This window comes from Helianthus annuus, chromosome 1, assembly GCF_002127325.2.
Source record: "Helianthus annuus cultivar XRQ/B chromosome 1, HanXRQr2.0-SUNRISE, whole genome shotgun sequence".
In the NCBI taxonomy this organism is placed as follows: domain Eukaryota; kingdom Viridiplantae; phylum Streptophyta; class Magnoliopsida; order Asterales; family Asteraceae; genus Helianthus; species Helianthus annuus.
In genome coordinates, this window is record NC_035433.2 from 140,858,011 (window position 1) to 140,882,503 (window position 24,493).

Below are 24,493 nucleotides of genomic sequence, written 5' to 3' on the forward strand. Positions count from 1 at the left end.
AGGTATAAATTCAACATGTTGACACTTTTAGCCCCTATAGTTACGGTTTTGGCCATAACTTTCTCATACGTTGACGAAACTTCATGAAATTTTAACCACACATTCTAGTGAGTATATTTTAGCTTTGCGAAGCTTCGGGTCTGCCAAAAGTTCACTCAGAGGTATAAATTAAACATGTTGACACTTTTGGCCCCTATAGTTTGAAATACTTCACTTTTGTGCAATTTCCGCGTCGTATGATCCATGAACCATCCGTTAAAGGTTATAAACATTATGTGGGGTTATCATAGAGCCTATTTATCCATTGTTGACACTTTGGACCCTTACGTTCCATAGTTTTCACTGTTTGTCACTTTTAGTCCCTCTAAAGTATGTTTTCACATAACGGAACCTTATGACACGTGTCAAGACATTATTGGACGAAATTTTTCGAGGTGTTACAGATTAGCGGGCTATTACCGCCGGTTCATCAAGAATTTCTCCAAGATAGCTCAACCGCTAACTTCCCTCATGCAGAAGGATAAGAAGTACGACTGGGATGATGAGTAGGAAGAAGCCTTCCAACTTCTCAAAAACAAGCTATGCGATGCATCGATACTATCCTTACCTGAAGGCACTGAAGACTTCATGGTATATTGTGACGTTTCTCGTCAAGGATTGGGTTGCGTGCCTATGCAACACCAAAAGGTCATCGCTTACGCTTCAAGACAGTCGAAAGATCATGAGAAGAAATACACCACACACGACCTGGAGCTAGGCGCGGTGGTATTTGCCTTGAAGATCTGGCGACATTATTTATACGGTACTCGATGTACTATCTCCACTGGTCACAAAAGCTTACATCATATATTTGATCAGAAGGAATTAAATATGCGTCAACGACGCTGGGTTGAGTTGCTAAACGATTATGACTGTGAGATTAAGTACCACCCTGAAAAGGCAAACGTGGTAGTAGACGCGTTAAGACGAAAGGAAAGGGTTAAGACCCTAAGGGTTCGAGCATTGGAAATGACTATTCGAACAAATCTTACTGCACACATTCATGACGCACAGCAAGAAGCCCTTAAGATGGGAATCTTAGAGTCGAGTATCTCCGAGGTATGGAAAACAAATTGGTGTCAACGAAGAGGGAACCTTATACTTTATGGGGCGTATTTGGGTTCCGCTCTATGGCGGTATTCGAAAAGTCATCTTTGATGAAGCTCACAAGTCGAGATACTCGATCCACTCTGGATCGGACAAGATGTATCAAGACTTGAAGGAATACTATTGGTGGCTGAGGCTTAAAAGCGATGTTGTTGTTTATGTTGGAAAGTTCCTAACCTGTGCTAAGGTTAAGGCTGAATATCAGAAACCGTCCGGTCTACTGCAAACAACCCGAGATACCCATGTGGAAGTGGGAACAAATCTCAATGGACTTCATAACGAAATTACCCAGGAACCCTAGAGGGCATGATATGATATGGGTGATAGTCGATCGATTAACGAAGTCTGCGTATTTCCTACCGATCCGAGAGAAGGATAACACTGGAAAGCTTGCTGAGCTGTACCTGAAGGAAATTGTGGCACGTCATGGAGTGCCTATTTTGATTATTTCAGACAGAGATGGACGTTTTGTCTCAAGGATCTGGCAATCCTTCCAGGAGGCCTTTGGATCTCAGCTAGATCTAAGCACGGCCTTCCATCCGCAAACAGACGGCCAGAGCGAACGGACCATACAAACACCGGAAGATATGCATCGTGCATGTGTTATGGATCTAGGCAGCAGCTGGGATACTAACCTACCTTTAGTTGAGTTTTCCTATAATAACAGCTACCATACGTGTATAAAAGCCGCACCGTTCGAAGCTCTGTATGGCCGCAAGTGCCGCTCACCGTCATGTTGGGCAGATGCTGGAGATAAACGCATGGTTGGTCCTGAACTTTTCCAAGAGACAACAGACAAAATCATTCAGATCCGAGAGCGCATTAAGGCGGCTCGTGATCGCCAAAAGAGCTACGCAGATCGAAGACGAAAACCCTTAGAATTCGAGGTAGAAGACAGAGTTTTGTTGAAGGTCTCACCTTGGAAGGGTGTAGTAAGATTCGAAAAACGTGGAAAGCTGAATCCACGATACATCGGACCATTCAAGATCTTGGAAAAGATTGGTATCGTGGCATACAAATTGGAATTACCGGATGAACTTAATGGAGTACATGATACGTTGCATGTGTCCAACCTCAAGGAGAGTCTAACCCAAGAAGTAGTGATCATCCCGGCGGATGAGGTGCATATCGACGACACGCTCCACTTTACTGAAGAACCCGTTGAGGTTACAGACTGGAACGTCAACAAGACTCGAAGGAGTAGTGTTAAGCTTGTCAAAGTACGTTGGAACTCTAAGCACGGATCCGAGTACACGTGGGAACGTGAAGACCGGTTCAAAGCCAAGTACCCCCACCTTTTCGAGAAAGCTCCTACGGGAGATAACTCAGCCTGAATTTTAGGACGAAATTCTTTTAATGGGGGTAGACTGTGACAACTGGCACAAAACCGGTAATTTTCGTAGAGTCTAATTATTAGTAAATATCTGCAATTATGTGCTTAAATATTAACATTGTCTAATTTCATGCTATACATGTGAATTCATGCACGTTTTATACTTCAAATATTGCTTTATGCATTACTTTAGCGTTGCGTCAGAAAGACTAGTAAACTCACTAGTAAGACACACTATGTCAGCAGTTCTGCAGAAATCAGTCAGATAATAGAATTAGGGCCTAGGAGTAGGTCCAACATCTAAAATACATTAAAACCCAAGTGTGGATACGAGGGTTAACATATAAACTTTTCGGAAGCCAAACTATGCACTAAAAAGCACCTGAAACTTATCTAAAATGTTAAAATCTACATAATTCAGCTATAAATCAGCTATAACCAGCTTTTAAACACATTGATATCATGTATAATTTATGTTTTATTGTCCAAAATAACTTACAAAGTGTCGGAAATTAAAACTGCCACAAAAGGTGCTTCATACCTAGTGAAACTGTGCAATTCAGCACTTTAACGAACCGTAACGAACCGAACAACCGGACAATAACCGGGACATCAAAATTTGACTAGAAGTAATGTTTTTATGATGTTAATCTAGTATTGATGCTAGAACACCTTAAAAATCATAAAAACACCTAAACACACTTAAACATACTTAAACCTTACCATTTGCACTTTAAACCTTCAACTTCTCAAAAATTACATTTTACCCCCCTCCCCCTCACCAAGTCCGGCCCCTATGGGTCCCACATGGGGATTTTATTTGATTTCACTTGATTTTATTAGATTATGTTAGATATTGTGTAAGGAATATTCTAGTAATATACCATAAGAAAGATTTGGAAGATCTTTATAAGATTCTACACCACCCACACTTCCATTTCACTCCATCTTCTTCCTCCCCCACTCTCTAACTCTAGGCTCATATACACGCACCCACACTCACCCTTTTGCAAGCTTCAAACAACCATCTCAAGGCCACTAGAAGGTGTATGGAGATCATCTCAGAAGGCTTGAAGTGTAGGAACTTGAAGGACCATCTTGTGGAGCTTTTAACCACTCACTTTCTTCCTTGATCATCATCTCCATTTTTGTGCCACTTCCCTAGCCATTAGAGCTAGTAGTAAGCCTCTTGATCACTAATTTAAGTCATGTTTGTGTTATGTACAAGATTCGCCATCTAAACAACTTAACTTCTAATGTTAAAAATAAGAAGATCTAACATATTCATGAAGAAAATAAGTGATTACATGAAAATTTAGTGTATGTATTGATGTTGTTAATGTTATATCTTGTGTTTATGTTTAGATCTAGTATGTTAAAGCCTAGATCTACCGAGTTTAAGCATGAATCTTGAAGGATCCTTGGTTAAACTTGAAGATGAACATGTGAAACATAATGTGAACTTAAAATAGGAATTTTTACACATAAACTTGTAATCTTGAAGTAATAAAATGTGTGTTAAACTAATTTTTGAAACTAATATCTATGAAAAGTTTGTTAAAAGTTTAACACAAGCCTTGTTTATGAAAGATCATAATATGTAGAGTATAGATCTAAAAGACTTCACATTTTTAACAAGAAACAAGTTCACCATGATGTTTCATATTGAATAATTAGTGTATGTTGTTGATGATTATTGTTGAAAATTGTTTTGGTGATTGAAAAGAAAATAAACACGTGTTTTGAAAACATGGGAAACCTCCATTTTTAGGGGAAACTATATCAAATTTTTTTATAAAATTTTGATACTTAGAAAAATATAACTTTTGGTGAAACTTATTCGCTAAAAATTCACCTAAAAATATTTACCAAGGTTTCCCTAATTTTTGTGTAAAATTACAAGTCAAGAAACGGTGATTTCTTCAAGTTAAAATCAATATTAAGAATGTATATTTTGGGGAATATATATATATTTAGTGATCACCAAATTTTGTGCTAAGTGTATATTGTGTGTATTATATGTAGTAGTGTATTAAGGACTTGAAAATACACTAAATACTCACAAGGAGTATGAATACAAAAATACACATACAACTACATGAGAATACATAAGTATACAAGTATACAAAAATCGGGTGAATAACGAGAATGATTATATATATTTTATAGCATGACAATATATATATATATATATATATATATATATATATATATATATATATTTCTTACGAGTCTTAAAAATATATTATTTTTAAGAAATCTAATTCCGGAAAGTAATAGAAATCAAAGTATTGGTTTTTGGTGAAAAATACAAAATACACAAGTATTAAATAAAATACAAGTATACTTTCCTAAGAATACTTGTAGCAAAATAATATTGAGGATATTATTTTACGAAATACTTATATTTATTTTTGGAAAAATAATATAAGTAACATACGTGAAAGTTAAAAATATAAATTATTTTTAACATCTATTACCTTGAAAATGGACTACATGAATGAATATATATTTACAAAAATGCATTGCATACATAAAGTGCAAAGGCATGACAAACGGGCGAGACCCGACAAACAAGGGCACGACCCTCACAAAGATTGAACATACAAAGAACATATACGTAAACAAAAGATGGTGACTTGTACTTGTGTGATACAAGTCAAGTGACTAACATTAATAGAACACGTATAGGTCACGACGCTACGAAACCAACCGGTGAAATTTACGGCGCAAGATACGCAAAGTTGTGAGTTCATGTCCCCACTTTTAAACTTTTACTTGTTTTCTAAACTTGGGGAAAAATACATGTGTTATGGTACGTTGGATACTAAAACTAAGGAATGATACTTTAGATCATGTCACGAATAGGGTGCCATAAGCACCATTAATCAGCTACATACCAAGACCGCGGAACAAAAGGTTAGATCTAATGGGTTTCAGGCAACCACACTCTTGGCCACTCTTTTACCAAGCAGTGCTTTTGTGTCTCTAGTCGTGAATCGACAACTAAAAATGCCTATGGTTTGGATGCTTCATATGTCGTGTCACATGTTAATGGCCTTGCAAACCATTAGCGATCTCGATTTCCTTACATTTACAGAAGTACATATTTCAGTACAATTACATACCATGTTTTCTACAACGAATGCTTAAATGTTTATACAAAAACTGCATGAACTCACACCAACATTATGTTGACGATTTTCCAAAACTTACATGTATTTCAGGAAACAAGTTGGATCTTGGGTGCTGGTGTCATTTTCAAGACGTAAATTTCAAGTTTAGATGTCATCCACTTTTGTTTGTATCATAACTCGTGGGTTTTGGTTGAAACTTAAATGACTTGTGTTGTAATATTTCAAACCTTTGAATGGATGAACATTATTTTGATCATATAGTTGTTTATTATAATCGAATGCAATGAGAACCGATTAAGTCACACGCATACGCTTCCGCAAAAGTTAGGGTGTGACGTGTGACAAATGCAACGATGAGCAGGATGACATGAATGTTGATCATGGCAACTTTGATACTAATGACGATGAACATTGCATAGTTCTTGGAAGGGTTGCAAAAAAGGTCAGAAAGAGAAGAAAATACAGCTCTTTTGGTGACCCATCATATAATCCTTTCTATGTTGGCCAGTTGATTAATGAGAAGTAGAAAATCAATGAAATGGTGAAAAAGTATGTTCTTAAGGCTAGAAGGCAGGTGTATATTCAGAAAAATGAGCAATTAAGATACAGAGTTGTGTGCTTGGGAAGTAATATAGTATTACAAAGTGGCAAGGGTACAAATCCAATCTTTGAAATTGATGGAGGGTCTAAGGTACAAAAGGAGAAAGTGGAGGGGCCATAAAGAAAAGTTAGGAAAAATCAATGTAAACATACCTGCCCTTGGTCAGTTCATATCTCAAGGTCGTCCATTTCTCATATGTGGTGTGTGAAGACTGTTAAAGAATAACATCAGGGTCTCCAAACTCGTGAAATCACTTTTTACATTATGAGCGTCATAGCCAAGGAAATTCAACCCATGATTCAAAGCAACCCAGATATGTTTGTTCATGCTATTCAAGATACAATTCAAAGAAGTACCAGATCTAGATTTCATCTCAGACAATTTTCAGAGCCAAACTCAAAAGATTAATGGTGATTATAACGAGCAATATGGTTTGCTTAAATCTTAATGGTGACTATAGTTGGGTTAGATTGAAGGATGTATTGAGTATTGATCTAGTTTTGTGATTAACTGATTTTGTGTATTTTTTTTTCTTTAGTCCTATTTATTTGCAAAATAGATTAATCTTCATTGTACGCTTTTGACATTATCACCTAGCCATCGGTATGTATAGTTACACCCTCAAATTCCACATGCGGGATTTTACCACGAGACGTGTGACTGAACAAGATCTAGCCACTAATCATGTTGAACCAAATATTTAAAATCATAAAAACATTACTAACAACATGACTAACGATCAAGTTTTAATTGTCAAAACACAGTTTAAGTTGCCGCGGAATCCCAACAAATATTTAAAAACCACAAGTTTAATAAGTAATTTAAAACATAAAGTTTATCAAACCACACCATGCCAACAATTGCAACCGTTCATCCCAGGTGTACATAATAGTTGTACCTAATGACCTGCAAAGCATGCAATTACGTGTTAATAATAAAGTTAGCGATTTCACACATTTTAGTTAAGCAAAAGTAAAGTTCACAACTGTTTTTGGTTTATGTATGAATTGGGTAGCTAACCCTCATCAAATGACTAAACTGTGTACCCAATGCTGACGTTTCGTTTTGTGCCCTCATTAACATCTACCAACATTAATGTAAAAGTCTTAAGTTCACACCCGGCTCCCAGCACGGTGTGAGATTTGTCAAACCTAATAGCGCTATCAACTAATATCCCTCGTAGCCGCCCCGACAAACTAATTGGTAAAAATGTAGGGACTTTCATGATAAAGTGTTTGTTTGTCCAAGTGTACTACTCCACCTCCAGTGGATAGTTAGTTAAGTGGTTCCAACTAGGAACACGTGTGTAGCCCCAACCAGAGCTACCGTAAAAAGTGTTGTTCCAAACTAGGAACGCATGCTTTTGGAAAAGGTTGTGAACTCACCTTAGTTTGCTCGGCGGAAATAAGTGTGAAAGGTAATCAGGAGTGGTCAACGACGTCCTGATATGTTTACAGTTTCAATTAGTTTGATTCACATAATCCTACACGTAATCTAACACATAGTCAATAAATCACGTTTCCATCTTCGACAAGAACCGCTTCTAACGTGCCAAACGGAAGGCTCATATTAGCAAAAACATAAACTTGAATTTAACAACGACCAGCGAGTAAGTTACTCACACAAAGTGTTCATCTTTTTTCTTATATGTTTAGGTATTTATGTTTACCTAATAACATTTCCTTTTTTTTCAGAAACGGCCAATTGTTGACAGAGGTTTTCACTATTCCTACTTCGATGATTATCTCGAATTATCCCGAGGTATGGGACCAAGAGTCCCTTAAAACAAATTACTGAAAATAAAAAGTTCTTGTCTGAGGATCGTGTTAGACACGAGTCCCTTAAAACAAATTTCGAGTGTCCCAGGAGAACTCGTTTGTTTGCAAGATACAACAGCCTAAGTAGTTGCACTGCCGGACTTGACGAAAACCTGAAGGTGTACCTTAACACAAGAAAGAAAAAGAAGAAAATTTTGTAGAGGAGAAGTTGCATAAGATGGTGTGTTGTTCGGTGTATCTTCTGCAGCAGGGGTGGCCTCCTATTTATACTGCAGGTCTCGGGATGAAACAGAAAAACAAATTAAATGGGTGAATTAAATTGCATTAAACGTCTTCAATGCACTTTAATTCGTCATTTAATTCTCAGTCAAAACCGTTGACTCGTCTGTTTCAAATGCTGAAATGAAACTGCTCTATCATTAATGTCTGAAAGCTTCTACGCGCACGCGCGCAAGACATGCTGGTGCGCACGCTGGTCTACACGCTCACGCGCACGTGCGCCAATTTGGCTCAATTTCATGTGCCCTGAATGCGCGCGCCAGTTTGGCTCAGTTCCATGCGCGTGTGCGCCAAGTCACCAATGAACCTATATGAGCAAGCCATACAGTCGTGCCGTATTGTCTCAATTTGGTGCACCATCCGCGCGTCACATCAGTGTCCATGCGCCGATATGCGCAGACCAACCTGGTCATGCGTCGTGTACCCGCGCATGTGCCTGCCACGTCACCCTCCATGGTTTACCTGCCCCCTGGTCCTTGTAGCCCACGTGTTTCACCACGCATGCGCGGTTAAGCGGTGCGAGCGTGCGAAGTGAAAAGTGCGCCATCAAAGCACCACATTGCGCCCACGCCACGAGCGCGCAAGCTGGCGAGTGTGGGTTAGGGTGTTCCGCACCCTTCGCGAGTACACTAGTGTATGCTTCCATGAAACAATAAGGATGGAGTGTTCCCACTTAAATACCCCTTTAAGTTTCATATCTCCTCCTATATGGGACAAGTTGCCACTTTCCCAATTTTTCAGCATTCAAAGTTTCAAACACCAAACTTTAAGCATTGATATCCCATTCATCTTCGCTCCGTTTTGGATGTGGTTTAGTTCGTTGCGAAGCTCTTCCAACATAGAACACAAACCTACAAATAAATATATAAAAACACCTCAGTTTAGTATATTTATTCCTAGTCCAAAATTAGGAAAAATGCATTTCCTATATTTATGAATATTGCTATTTTCACAAATTTCCAACACAACCCAGTTATCAACATCGCATGTTGGGTAACATCGGGTTGTAAGCCGTTATTCACAATATTTGCACAGCAGTCATCATGGGTGTAGTAGGCACCCTATCGATAAGGTTCCTCCATGGTTGTTTCAGAGGCTACTTGAGGATTTTCAAAAGTACCCATATTGTAGCAAAGTGCCAACACTGGATACTTGCGTCCTCCAGGACCAAAGTTATCTATCAAGTCCTGAATTATGTTGTAAAGCCCCGTAACTTTTTCAAAATGCACAATTTTAAATCTTCTATCTGATGATAAGTATTTAAAGCCACGTACCACCTGATTTAGGGGTTCAACGTAGTTCTGTTCTTCAAGCCTATCTTCGGTAAGCACCGCTTCTAACGTGCCAAACGGAAGGCCTTTTGGACCCACATGTGCTAATAATGCATTGGGAGAGAAATGTAGCCATGGCTCATCTAATTTTGCTCGCATTATGATATTGAGAATATGTGTGGCACTGATGGCCAGACATCCGTTACTAAACTCTTGGTCCCATACCTCGGGATAATCATCAAAGCAGGAATAGAGAAAACCGCTGTCAAATGGACGTTTTCGAAAAAAAAATGATATTAGCAAAACATAAATACCTAAACATATAAGAAAAAAGATGAACACTTTGTGTGAGTAACTTACTCACTGGTCATTGTTAAATTCAAGTTCATGTTTTTGATAATCTGAGCACGTGTGGGTTTGTGAAAATTCGGAAAGAGATGAGGAGGAAAGGGGACCGCAATGGTGAGGGGTGCTTACTGCGCTGCGAGACGGAGGTGGTGTCTCAACGTAATTTTCAGTTCAGGAGATTTAAGATTTAATGGAGAAATATGTTGAGAAGATTTACATTATGAAGCTTAAAACGAGTGAGGATTTAAGACAACTAATAATGAAGCCGAGTATGAAGCACTCATTCCTGGACTCAAGCTAGCCAAAAGGATGGATGTTGAAAAGTTCCAAGTCTTCACAGACTCTTTGCTTGTCTCAAACCAAGTAAATGATAGTCATATTGCCAAAGAACCTAACATGAAGAAGTACAAGGAAACAACAAAGGAGCTCATGAGTACATTTCAGTCATGTACTATCAAAGAAGTCCCAAGGTCACAAAACAAGAAAGCTAATGTTTTGAGTAAACTTGCCTCTCTCACCTTTGCTTATCTCACCAAAAAAGTGTTAGTAGAAGTACTGAAAACACCATCCATCCAAGAGCTTGAAGTACAAGACGTAATTACCGATGAAGGGCCAAGCTGGATGACCCCTTTGATCAAATTCCTAAGAAATGGAGAGTTACCAATTGATCCTATGGAGGCTGAAAGGGTTCGTATCAAGTCAAGGCAGTATGTGCTTCAAGGCAAAATCCTTTAGAAAAAGGGTTCCCTTGCACCACTACTCCGATGCGTTGGCCCGAAACAAAGCCAGTATCTGATCAAAGAGGTTCACGAGGGAATATGGGGGGCCCACTATGGCCTAAGATCGGTAGTTTCAAAACTGATGAACCTTAGATACTTTTGGCCTTCCATGCATCGAGACACCTCTAAACAGCTACGGAAAATGTGAAGCTTGTCAATTGCATGCTCCAATACCTAAAAGCCCCAAGCATGGCCTCGTTCCTATCTCCTCAGCTTGGCCATTTCACAAATGGGGCATGGACATCGTTGGTCCATTCCCACCAGCCAAGGGGGGAGTCAAGTTCTTATTGGTAGCCGTTGATTACTTTACCAAGTGGCCAGAAGTAAAACGATTGGCCAAAATCTCAGGAAAACAAGTCAATAATTTTGTTTGGGAAAGCAAAATCTGCCGCTTTGGGCTTCCTGGGGTACTAGTCACGGACAACGGGAAACAGTTTGCTGAGAAGCCTTTTAGCACCTGGTGCAAAGAGTTCAAGATAACTCAACTATTCAGCTCGCTTGCTTACCCACAGTCCAATGGCCAAGTTGAAAGAACAAACCGAAGCATTGTTGAAGGTATCAAGGTCCAATTGGGGAGACATGATAAGAAATGGCTTGAAGAGCTCCTAAATGTTCTATAGGCAATACGAACAACGGAGAAGACAAGCCACAACAAAAATCCTCACTCCTTTTAAACTTCAAAATATAAATCTTCTCAACATATTTCTCCATTGAATCTCCTAAACTGAAAATTATGTTGAGACACCACCTCCGTCTCGACGCACAGTAAGCACCCCTCACCATCGCGGTCCCCTTTCCTTCTCATCTCTTTCCGAATTTTTACAAACTCTCACGTTCTCAGATTAGCAAAAACATGAACTTGAATTTAACAATGACCAGCGAGTAAGTTACTCATACAGAGTGTTCATCTTTTTTCTTATATATTTTGGTATTTATGTTTAGCTAATAACATTTCCTTTTTTTTCTAGAAAACGTCCAGTTGACAACAGAGGATTTCACTATTCGTGCTTCGATGATTATCCCGAGGTTTGGGACAAAGAGTGTAGTAACGGATGTCTGGCCATCAGTGTCACACATATGCTGACATTCGTAATGCGGGCAAAATTAGATGAGACATGGCTACAGCTCTCCCCCAATGCATTATTAGCACATGTGGGTCCAAAAGACCTTCCGTTTGGCACGTTAACAGCGGTTCTTACCGAAGATGGGCTTGAAGAACGGAACTACGTTGAACCCCTAAATCAGGTGATACGTGGCTTTAAATACTCATCATCCGTTAGAAGATTTAAAATTATGCATTTTGAAAAAGTTACGAGGCTTTACAGCATAATTCAGGCCTTAAAAGATAACTTTGGTCCTGTAGGACGCAAGTATCCAGTGTTGGCACTTTGCTACAATATGGGTGCTTTTGAAAATCCTCAACTAGCCTCTGAAACAACCATGGAGGAACCTTACCGTTGGGGTGCCAACAACACCCATGATAACCGTTGGGCAAATATTGTGAATAACGACTCACAATCCAATGTTACCCAACATGCGATGTTGATAACTGGGTTGTGTTAGAAATTTGTGAAAATAGCAATATTCACAAATATAGGAAATGAATTTTTCCTAATTTTGAACTAGAAATAAATGTAAGAAACTCAGGTGTTTTTATATATTTATTTGTGGGTTTGTGTTCTATGTTGGAATAGATTCGCAACGAACTAAACCATGTCCAAAACGGAGCGAAGATGAATGAGATATCGATGCTCAAAGTTTGGTGTTTGAAACACTGAATGCTGAAAAATTGGGAATGTGGCACCTTGTCCCACATAGGAGGAGAAATGAAACTTAAAGGGGTATTTAAGTGGGAACACTCCATCCTTATTGTTTCATGGAAACACACAGTAGTGTACTCGCAAAGGGTGCAGAGTCAAAACTGTGTGAAGCCAAAACAGAATAAAAATTGTTTTTAAAACACAAACCGTGTGAAGTCAAAACTGGTTCGAAATCACAGCAGAATAGTTTACAATTCTAAAAGAACGGTGCTTTAAAAATTTGTTTTAAGATTGTAGGAATCCATTCGTAGAAAATAAATAAACATACAATACAATTACATTGAAATACAATATAAACAAGAACGAGATTACTGAAAATAAAAAGTTCTTGTCTGAGAATCGTGTTAGACACAAGTCCCTTAAAATAAATTTTGAGTCTCCCAGGAGAACTCGTTTATTTGCAAGATACAACAGCCTAAGTAGTTGCACTGCCGAACTTGACGAAAACCTGAAGGTGTACCTTACTACAAGAAAGAAAAAGAAGCAAATTCTGTAGAGGAGAAGTTGCATACGATGGTGTGTTGTTCGGTGTATCTTCTGCAGCAGGGTGACCTCCTATTTATACTGCAGGCAAGACATACTAGTGCGCGCGCTGGTCTACACGCTCACGCGTGCGTGTGCCATTTTGGCTCAATTTCATGTGCCCTGCATGCGCGCGCCAGTTTGGCTCAGTTCCATGCGCGCATGCGCCACGTCACCAATGAACCTATACGATCAAGCCTCACACTCGTGCCGTATTGTCTAAATTTGGTGCGCCATCCGCGCGTCACATCAGTGTCCATGCGCCAATACACGCAGACCAACCTGGTCATGCGTCGTGTACTCGCGCATGTGCCTGCCACGTCACCCTCCATGGTTTACCTGCCCCCTGGTCCTTGCAGCCCACGTGCTTCACCACGCATGTGCGGTCAAAAATAGAAAGGCGGCTCTCAAGCGGTGCGAAGTGCGCTATCAAAGCACCACATTGCGCCCATGCCACGAGCACGCACGCTGGCGAGTGTGGGTTAGGGTGCACCGCACCCTCTGCGAGTACACTACTATGTACTTCCATTAAACAATAAGGATGGAGTGTTCCACTTAAATACCCCTTTAAGTTTCATTTCTCCTCCTATGTGGGACAAGGTGCCACATTCCCAATTTTTCAGCATTCAATGTTTCAAACACCAAACTTTGAGCATCGATATCTCATTTATCTTCGCTCCGTTTTGGACATGGTTTAGTTCGTTGCGAAGATATTCCAATATAGAACACAAACCTACAAATAAATATATAAAAACAGCTGAGTTTCTTATATTTATTTCTAGTCCAAAATTAGGAAAAATGCATTTCCTATATTTGTGAATATTGCTATTTTCACAAATTTTCAACACAACCCAGTTATCAACATCGCATGTTGGGTAACATCGGATTGTGAGTCATTATTCACAATATTTGCCCAACGGTCATCATGGGTGTTGTTGGCACCCAAACGATAAGGTTCCTCCATGGTTGTTTCAGAGGCTAGTTGAGGATTTTCAAAAGTACCCATATTGTAGCAAAGTGCCAACACTGGATACTTGTGTCCTACAGGACCAAAGTTATCTTTCAAGGCTTGAATTATGCTGTAAAGCCTCGTAACTTTTTCAAAATGCATAATTTTAAATCTTCTAACGGATGATGAGTATTTAAAGCCACGAATAACATGATTTACGGGTTCAGCGTAGTTCCATTCTTCAAGCCTATCTTCGGTAAGAACCGTTTCTAACGTGCCAAACGGAAGGCCTTTTGGACCCACATGTGCTAATAATGCATTGGGGGAGAGCGGTAGCCATGTCTCATCTAATTTTGCCCGCATTACGAATGTGAGCATATGTGTGGCACTGATGGCCAGACATCCGTTACTACACTCTTGGTCCCATACCTCGGGATAATCATCGAAGCACAAATAGTGAAAACCTCTGTCAACTGGACGTTTTCTAGAAAAGAAAAAGGAAATATTATTAGCTAAACATATAAGAAAAAAGATGAACACTCTGTGTGAGTAACTTACTCGCTGGTCGTTGTTAAATTCAACTTCATGTTTTTGCTAATCTGAGCACGTGAGAGTTTGTAAAAATTCGAAAAGAGATGAGGAGGAAAAGGGACCGCGATGGTGAGGGGTGCTTACTGTACGTCGAGACGGAGGTGGTGTCTCAACATAATTTTTAGTTTAGGAGATTCAATGGAGAAATATCTTGAGAAGACTTATATTTTGAAGTTTAAAATGAGTGAGGATTTTTGTTGTGGCTTGTCTTCTCCGTTGATCGTATTGCCTACAAAACATTTGGTAGCTCTTCAAGCCATTTTTTATCATGTCTCCCCAATCGGGCCTTAATACCTTCAACAATGTTTCTGTTTGTTCTTTCAACTTGGGCATTGTACTGTGGGTAAGCAACCGAGTTGAATACCTGAGTTATCTTAAACTCTTTGCACCAGGTGCTAAAAGGCTTCTCAGGAAACTGTTTCCCGTTGTCTGTGACTAGTACCCCTGGAAGCCCAAGGTGGCAGATTATGCTTTCCCACACAAAATCAATGACTTGTTTCCCTGAGATTTTGGCCAATCGTTTTACCTCTGGCCACTTGGTAAAGTAATCAACGGGTACCAATAAGAACTTGGCACTCCCCTTGGCTGGTAGGAATGGGCCAACGTTGTCCATGCCCCATTTGTGAAATGGCCAAGCTAAGGAGATAGAAACGAGGTCATGCTTGGGGCTTTTAGGTACTGGAGCATGCAATTGACAAGCTTCACATTTTCGTAGCTGTTTAGAGTTGTCTCGATGCATGGACGGTCAAAAGTATCCAAGGTTCATCAGTTTTGGAACTACCGATCTTAGGCCATAGTGGGCCCCACATATTCCCTCGTGAACCTTCTTGATCAGATACTGGTTTTGTTTCGGGCCAACGCATCGGAGTAGTTGTGCAAGGTAACCCTTTTTGTAAAGGTTTTCGTCTTGAAGCACATACTGCCTTGACTTGATACGAACCATTTCAGCCTCCATCGGATCAATTGGTAACTCTCCATTTCTTAGGAATTTGATCAAAGGGGTCATCCAGTTTGGCCCTTCATCGGTAATTACGTCTTGTACTTCAAGCTCTTGGATGGATGGTGTTTTCAGTACTTCTACTAACACTTTTTTGGTGAGATAAGCAAAGGTGAGAGAGGCAAGTTTGCTTAAAGCATCAGCTTTCTTGTTTTGTGAACTTGAGACTTCTTTGATAGTACATGATTGAAATGTACTCATGAGCTCCTTTGCTTTTTCCTTGTACTTCTTAATGTTAGATTCTTTGGCTATGTAACTGTCATTTACTTGGTTTGAGACAAGCAAAGAGTCTGTGAAGACTTGAAACTTTTCAACATCCATCATTTTGGCTAGCTTGAGTCAGGGAATGAGTGCTTCATACTCGGCTTCATTATTGGTTGTCTGAAATTCAAGCCGTAGAGCATATGTAAATTCCAATTCTTTTGGGTTGATTAAGACTAGCCCAGCCCCTGACGCTTTAAGGCTGGAAGCTCAATCAGTAAAAAGCTTCAAGGTATCAAGGTCAGATGGTTCTGCTATTGTGGTGTTAATTTCCGTTGTTTCCTTTGTAATTTCCACAATTAAATCGACCAAGATTTAGGCTTTGAAAACCTTTCTTGGGATATAGGTGATGTTATGTTCACCTAATTCCACTACCCATTTGGCTAATCGCCCGTAGGTTTCAGGTTTTTTAAGCACGTTTTTAATCGGTGGGTTAGTGACCACTTTTATTGGGTGTGCTTGAAAGTACCTTCGAAGCCTTCTGGATGTTTTTATCAGGGCTAGAGCAAGTTTTTCCAACGTAGGATACTTGGTCTCTGCCAGCTTTACAGTTTTACTGAAGAAATAAACGGGTACCTGAGCCTCGTTTCGTTCAATGGTCAGGACTGCACTGATGGCTTCTTCAGCAACCGAGAGGTAGACAGAGATCAATTCCCCTGTTTCCGGAGCAGCAATGTCTGGAGTGAAGCCAAGTGTTGCTTCATTTGGTTGAAGGCTTACTCTGCCCCAATGCATTATTAGCACACTTGGGTCCAAAAGGCCTTCCGTTTAGCACGTTAGAAGTGGTTCTTACCGAAGATAAGCTTGAAGAACGGAACTACGCTGAACCCTTAAATCAGGTGGTACGTGGCTTTAAATACTCATCAACCGGTAGAAGATTTAAAATTATGCATTTTGAAAAAGTTACGGGGCTTTACAGCATAACTCAGGTCTTGAAAGATAACTTTGGTCCTGGAGGACGCAAGTATCCAGTGTTGACACTTTGCTATAATATGGGTACTTTTGAAAATCCTCAAGTAGCCTCTGAAAAAACCATGGAGGAACCTTATCGTTGGGGTGCCTACAACACCCATGATGACCGTTGGGCAAATGTTGTGAATAACGGCTTACAACCCGATGTTACCCAACATGCGATGTTGATAACTCGGTTGTGTTGGAAATTTGTGAAAATAGCAATAATCACAAATATAGGAAATGCGTTTTTCCTAATTTTGGACTAGAAATAAATACAAGAAACTAATTTGTTTTTATATATTTATTTGTGGGTTTGTGTTATATGTTCGAATAGCTTCGCAACGAACTAAACCACGTCCAAAACGGAGCGAAGATGAATGAGATATCGATACTCAAAGTTTGGTGTTTAAAACATTGAATGCTGAAATATTGGAAAAGTGACACCTTGTCTCACATAGGAGCAGAGATGAAACTTAAAGGGGTATTTAAGTGGTAACACTACATCCTTATTGTTTCATGGAAGCACACACTAGTGTACTCGCAAATGGCGCTGAGCACCTTAACTCGCACTTACACACGCGCGCGTGACGAGGGCGAAGGACGCAATGTGGCGCTTTGATGGCGCGCTTTGCACGTAACTTTTTTTTTCTATATATATATATATATATATATATATATATATATATATATATATGTTTATAACAAAAAAAATATAAGTTTTGGATGAAAATTATAATTAAACAAAATGACAATTTACTCACTCGACTTTTCATAATAAAACAAAAATCCGAAAGGACTAAAATGACAATTTACTCAGCTTTTCAGAATAAAACAAAAATCCTCACTCGTTTTAAACTTCATAATATATATTTTCTCAACATATTTCTCAATTGAATCTTTTGAACTGAAAATTACGTTGAGACACCACCTCCATCTCGTCGCGCAGTAAGCACCTCTCACCATCGCGGTCCCCTTTCCTCCTCATCTCTTTCCGAATTTTTACAAACCCCATGTGCTCAGATTAGCAAAAACATGAACTTGAATTTAACAATGACCAGCGAGTAAGTTACTCACACAAAGTGTTCATCTTTTTTCTTATATATTTAGGTATTTATGTTTTGCTAATATCATTTCTTTTTTTTCGAAAACGTCCATTTGACAGCTGTTTTCACTATTCCTGCTTCGATAATTATCCCGAGGTATGGGACCAAGAGTGTACTAACGGATGTCTAGCCATCAGTGCCACACATATGCTCACAATCATAATGCGGGCAAAATTAGATGAGCCATGGCTACATTTCTCCCCCAATGCATTATTAGCACATGTGGGTCCAAAAGGCCTTCCGTTTGGCACGTTAGAAGCGGTTCTTACCGAAGATGGGCTTGAAGAACAGAACTACATTGAATCCCTAAATCAGGTGGTACGTGACTTTAAATACTCATCATCCGGTAGAAGATTTAAAATTATGCATTTTGAAAAAGTTACGGGGCTTTACATCATAATTCAGGACTTGATAGATAACTTTGGTCCTGGAGGACGCAAGTATCCAGTGTTGGCACTTTGCTACAATATGGGTACTTTTGAAAATCCTCAAGTAGCCTCTGAAACAACCATGGAGTAACCTTATCGTTGAGGTGCCTACAACACCCATGATGACCGTTGGGCAAATAGTGTGAATAACGGCTTGCAACCCGATGTTACCCAACATGCGATGTTGATAACTGGGTTGTGTTGAAAATTCTTGAAAATAGCAATTTTCACAAATATAGGAAATGTATTTTTTCCTAATTTTGGGCTAGAAATAAATATAAGAAACTGATGTGTTTTTATATATTTATTTGTGGGTTTGTGTTCTATGTTGGAAGAGTTTAGCAATGAACTAAAACACATCCAAAACGGAGCGGTGTTTGAAACATCAAATGGTGAAAAATTGGAAAAGTGGCAACTTCTACCACATAGGAGGAGAGATGAAATTTAAAGAGGTATTTAAGCGTGAACACTGCATCCTTATTGTTTCATGGAAGCACACACTAGTGTACTCGCGAAGGGCGCACAACACCCTAACACGCACGCGCGCACACGTGGCGTGGGCGATGGGCGCATGTGGCGTTTTGATGGCGTATTTTGCACGTGACTTTTTTATACGTAACTTTTTTTCTATATTAAGGATATAAAGGTAAATTTTCCATATATATATGTTTAAAAGGAAAAAAAATATAAATACGGTTTTGTATGAAAATTTTAATAAAATAAAATGACAATTTACTCAGCTTTTCATAATAAAACAAAAAACTTAAGGGACTAAAATGGTAATTTAAGACAAACCCAAGAAACTAAAATGACAATTTACTTAGCTTTTCATAATAAAACAAAAATCCTCACTCCTTTTACATGGGGACCGATAACCGATATATCAGTGATATATCACCGATATTAACTGTATAGATATGAACTAAATTTTATAAATAATTCACATATAATAATAAGAACTTTAAAGAATATAATTACCTTGTCTACGGCGCTGTCTTGCTGGTTTATTAGTTGGTGTGGTAAAACAGTTTCCTCCTTGATTGGGTCGTTTTCTTATATTCTTCTTTTGGTCTTTCAGTAGTTGGTGCTCCTTCATCGCAAATAAAAATACATTTAGCAAGAAAATAAAAATCATGTATAAAAGAACAATGATCTTGAGAATAAACTAACCAAAGTCTCCAAGAAAATCTTGAATCTGCAAGGCTTCGAGTGAAGTTTCGTGGCCTTACAACTATGTTTTTCAAGTAATGGCCACCTGAAAAAGAAAACAAGCATGTTTTATATCATATAATATATATGCGACAAATTATTATTATATATTTATACCACACAAAAAGCAACACAAAAAGACACCACAAAACATTACGCCGGTTCAAAATAAATAAATTGGATTTCACATCATCGTTAATCGACGCTATTGCCGTGATACCGAATCACCAAATTACAACCGTCATACATCCAAAAAGATACCCATCCATCTACGTCACACCCCATTCTAACCGTAACACCGAAACTAAGAGCATCACGTTTTACACCCATCGTCGCACTACAACCCAGTCAATCAATCTCCAATCGCTAACTCCAGCGGCAGCAAAACATCAATGTTTCCGGTGCGGGTTTCGGGACCAATCTTCATCTTCATCATCGTCACGGTTCAACAAAAGAGAAACAGATGTTGATGTGTGTAATGTTGCAGGGGGTTTGGGATGCTTTATGGGTAAACGGTGCATAAAACGACGATAGGGCAAAGGCCTCTGCATCTACAGAGGAAGATGGAGTTTGTGTAGAGGGTGGGGGAGTTTAGGGCATTTTGGTTTTGGTCTATGTTGTCAAAGACGCAAGGCGCAGGCGAGGCGCATCGGCCTCGCCCGGAGCCTAGGCGCAAGGCGCAAAAAAAGCGTGGGTTTTTTTTAAGAAAAGCGCACATGGAGAAAAAATATAAAAAAATATGTTATGTTTTGAAAATAAATAAGATTCCACATATAAAATTAAAAAAACTATTATATATGTCATTTATGATCATGGAGCTAATAGTTAGTAGCAAAAGTTTAGGACTTATATGTTGTAAGTTTTGGGTGTGTGAATAAAAGTGAGTTCCTGAGCTAGAATTTGGTTGAACTCATGCGGACACGAATGCAGCTCCGAAAAACCCGGGCCCGCGTGAGGCAGTTTTTTATACTCGCTCAGTTTCGTTTTTCCTGTTTTTTTTTTTCGTTTTTCCCTGTTTTTTGCGCTGTGCCTCAGGCTTTTTGCGCGACTTTCCGGCGCCTCAGACCGCTTTTTTCAAAAAAAAAAAAACATTTTTGCGCCTAGGCTGCCACCAGACGCTATAGGTGCGCCTCGCTGCGCCCAGGCGCGCGCTTTTTGCGCTTTTGACAACATAGGTTTTGGTCTTACTGTGTTGGTCTTGAGGATGATATTCAGAAAGAGAGAAGATAAGGAATTCATGGTTTTGGCATATTTATCATTAGAGTATGGGGTGTGCAGAGGTTTGGATTGGTGCATTGCTCGACACGTGGCGAGTGGTGTGTCGCGTGGCTTAGCTTGGCGTGGCCAGCCATATGGATTTTTTTTGTTTAAACTATCTAAAATTTCACTCAGCCAACCAAAGCCAGCCATGTCACCCAACCCCTGCCCCACACCAACCCGGGGTGAAACACCTGACGTTAAAGTGCCCCAACGCCTAAATCCAACTCCCATACCCATTGGTCTTATAAATTATGAAGTATTATTCTATGAACCATACACTTATTTCCTAAACCCTATTTTGCTCCATGATCTCTATTTCAAACTAGCAAGTTTATTATTAGTACGGCAAAAAAAATATGATATTAAGCTCTCTAAAAAAGTTTAAATATTTAAATTAAAAAAAACGTATTTAAAATACTGACTTACTAATAAAATGAAAACATAAAATAGTATAAACTTTTATACAGAATATTATATGTTATTGTATGAAATTTTAAAGTTTAAAAAGTAAACAAATCATTTTACTTTTTTCCCAAGTATATGCATTCGATCTTAATATTTATCAAGATAAGAGTTAATAGACTTTGTATTTTTGGGGGCTACTAAATGTACCCCCTCTTGTTACTTTTTATACCCCCTTTCTATAAAATCATATTTTAACTTATCATATTTACCCCCTAAACAAGTCATATTTTTTAAAATTATTCTTTTTTGTTACAAAACAAATTTAAAAGAGTAAAAATATATTATAGACATTTTTTTAATTGTTTATTTTTTATGTTTATTTAAAAAACGTTATTTTTTTAAAGTTTTCAGATATTTTTTACACTTTCTCAAATAGTATTTTGATAATGTTTTCTTTTATTGCACATCTTTACAAATTACTAATAACCTTTTTCATATAAAAACAATAATAAAAAAGATTTGAATTTTATTTTTGATAAAAGTCTACATTATATTTTTTTTCTCGTCTAGTTTGTATTTTAAATGTCTTATATTTATTATTTTTAATATTTTAAAATGGTTTTTTTATTTTGGAACGACTTGAAGTGAGTATCTGATGCGTGGTCAAAAATCGATGATTATTCGTAATTAAATTTATGCTTTTACGTAACTTTTGGTTTCAAATGCCCTACTTTTGATTACAAAAAAATCCACATGTATTTTCGAATTCAACTAGTTTAATATATTTTTTAAATGAAGAAGAGAAAAATATTTGTGAATCAAACCTATCCATTTGTTTTGCTTTGCTTTAGAAAAGTGTTCACTTCGATCCAAGTCTTAAACTGGTTTTAACTTGTTTATAACATACTTTTTACACTAATTAAATTTGATTTTTTATAGATTGTTAATTTATAGTTTGATAAAATAATTTTAGTATCTATTGTTTATTTGTTCACTTACATAGATGGTTTGAATGATTAATATGTGCTAGGGCTGTAAACGCTATTTTAAAAGATTTTTTTTTTTTTACTTTTTTGATACATAATAATTGTTAATTATATTATAAACACGTCTAAAGTATTAAAAAGATAAAAGTAAGACCTTTAAAATACAAACTAGACGAGGAAAAAACATAATATAGATTTTTTAAAAAAAAAAAGAAAGTTCAAAACCTTTTTTTATTATTTTTATAAGAAAAAATGTTATTATTTATTTGTAAAGATGTTCAATAAGAAAACATAATCAAAATACTATTTGAGAAAGTGTCTTTAGAAACAATATATGAAAACTTTTTAAAAATATGATATAAATAAAAATTAAGAATCAAATATTTAAAAAAACGTCTGTAATCTTTTTTTACACTTTTGAATTTGTTTTGTAACAAAAAGAATACTTTTTAAAATGATGATTTGTATAGGGGGTAAATATTACATGTTTTAATATGATTTTATGGAAAGGGGGTATAAAAAGTAACAAGAGGGGGTACATTTAGCCTACCCCATATTTTTTTACACTTGAAGTTGATTTTTTTACTATTGTTTATGGATGCCACAAAGCCATGGGTTTTGCGTATAGATTTTAAATCTAGAAAGCAATAGCTTTAGTGCATGTTTGGGATTCCTTTTAAAAAGGACTTTTGGAGGCTTTTTGACTTATTAACTTCTAAAAAGTTAGAAGGAATACCAAACACTTTTTTGGAAAAGTCCTTTTATGCCTTTGGAAAAGTCCTTTTATGCCTTAAAAGCTTAAAAGAAAGGAGAAGTTGAGAAGTTAGAAATTCTAACTTCTCACTTTTGAGAAGGACTTTTGATAAGTTATAGGTTAAAAAGGAATCCCAAACACCCCCTTAGTTGTATTTTTTTGTATTTTAGAACCTGAACACGTATCACTAGTTATGTTTATATAACTAAGCATAGAGATGAATATATACCATCGAAGCATAGCAGCATTTGTATCTTTAGAATTTTTGGCATCAAGAGAAAGTTCCGGGCCCGTGTTGACTGACTTGACCGGGTTGACCCGAACCCGTTTTGTCGTGAGTTGCCCCGAACCGAACTGTAACTGAAATTGTTAACTTGTGTTCCCCCGAAACTGAACTTGAACCGAGCCGTGACCTGAAACTGAACCATAGTAACCACCGTCGTCGCCGTCGAATCGTCGGAAAACCACCATCACATCTTCGTCATCATCATCTCGTTGTCTTCGTAATCATCATCATCACCGGAACCACCACTGTTACCTGTAACAACAACTAGACAGCCGGAGGACATGGACCTAAGAGATCTTGGAAGAAAAGGTGAAAGAAAGAAAGAAAAAAAAAGGCTTAGTTATGTTTACCGGAGTGTAAAGTCCCAAACCGCGGCTGCCGGTGATCAAATCTGCCACCTACACTGCTCCGATTGGAAATCTGGTGCCGAATATATGATCAGGAGGTTTGATTTAGGGGGGTACACCCCGGGTCCGCCGCGAAAATCTCACCACCGTCGCCGGAAGCTTCGCCGGTTCGTCACCTGCTCCATCGGTCAAGTCCGCTGCCGGACTTCGTGGAAAAGGGAGAGGCGTGGGTGCGCGTGTGTGTGTTGCCGTGTTGGAGTTTACCTTGTGAAGCCGTGAAGAGACAGAGAAAGATATGTAGAGATATTAGGTTTCTGAAATGATAAAGGATGGGAAAAGATTTGTTGGGCAAGATCTAGTCCAACTCATTGAACATGTATAAAAAAATTTTGCAGTACATGTAATCATGTATGCCATCACATAAGGAGGAATGGGGATAGTGATCATGGTGATATGATCTTTCACCAAGTTTTTAGAGAAAGTAGGAACTATATGGTAGTTTATTGTTGGTACATACAGGGGGTTGGTGTGAATAAAATATTGTGGGTTAATTATCTAGATACACATGTTTGCATCCATATAGATGTATATAGGGCTTGTTTGGCTAAGCTTATTTAATTTAATGACTTTTTGTTAAAAGAACTTGTTGACTTTTCGAAAAAGAGTTTTTTAAAAAAAATGTTTGGATTAGCTTATTAGGTGGGAAAAGCCAAAATTATTAAAAAGGACATTCTTCATACTGAAAAGTTGTTTGGTAGGGGGTAAAAAAGTTGTTTGGTAGGGGGTAAATTTGTAATTGTGTTGAAAAACTCTAAAAAGTCACAAATTTCTGACTTTTAAAAAATGACTTTTTCTCCCTTCTGAAAAGTTGTTTTGAAAAGGACTTTTCAATTAGGCAAATAATATTTTGACTTATTGGCTTTTTCAAAAAGCCCAATAAGTCAATAAG

The 24,493-nt window shown here is 38.0% G+C and overlaps 1 protein-coding gene across 6 annotated transcripts; it reads right to left on the reverse strand.

Annotated features, from left to right (window-relative positions):
• Positions 1-6,946: 6,946 nt before the first annotated feature.
• Positions 6,947-24,077, reverse strand: LOC110881576 (TSL-kinase interacting protein 1-like). Of its 6 annotated transcripts, none has more exons than XR_004863456.1 (6): positions 23,548-24,077; positions 23,141-23,461; positions 19,468-19,552; positions 19,276-19,387; positions 7,603-9,125; positions 6,947-7,123 (listed from the first exon to the last, which is right to left on the reverse strand). XR_004863456.1 is itself a non-coding variant. In XM_035975681.1 (5 exons), exons 2-5 carry the CDS (start codon positions 23,149-23,151, stop codon positions 9,019-9,021), a joined length of 315 nt encoding a protein of 104 aa, XP_035831574.1. In that variant the 5' UTR covers positions 23,152-23,461; positions 23,548-24,074; the 3' UTR covers positions 7,591-9,018. The 6 variants fall into 6 exon arrangements, 2 of the variants coding, with proteins under 2 accessions (XP_035831574.1, XP_035831576.1); XR_002559799.2 differs by having other exon boundaries at positions 7,603-7,659; positions 23,548-24,065; XR_004863457.1 differs by lacking the exon at positions 7,603-9,125 and having other exon boundaries at positions 23,141-23,449; positions 23,548-24,063.
• Positions 24,078-24,493: the final 416 nt, after the last annotated feature.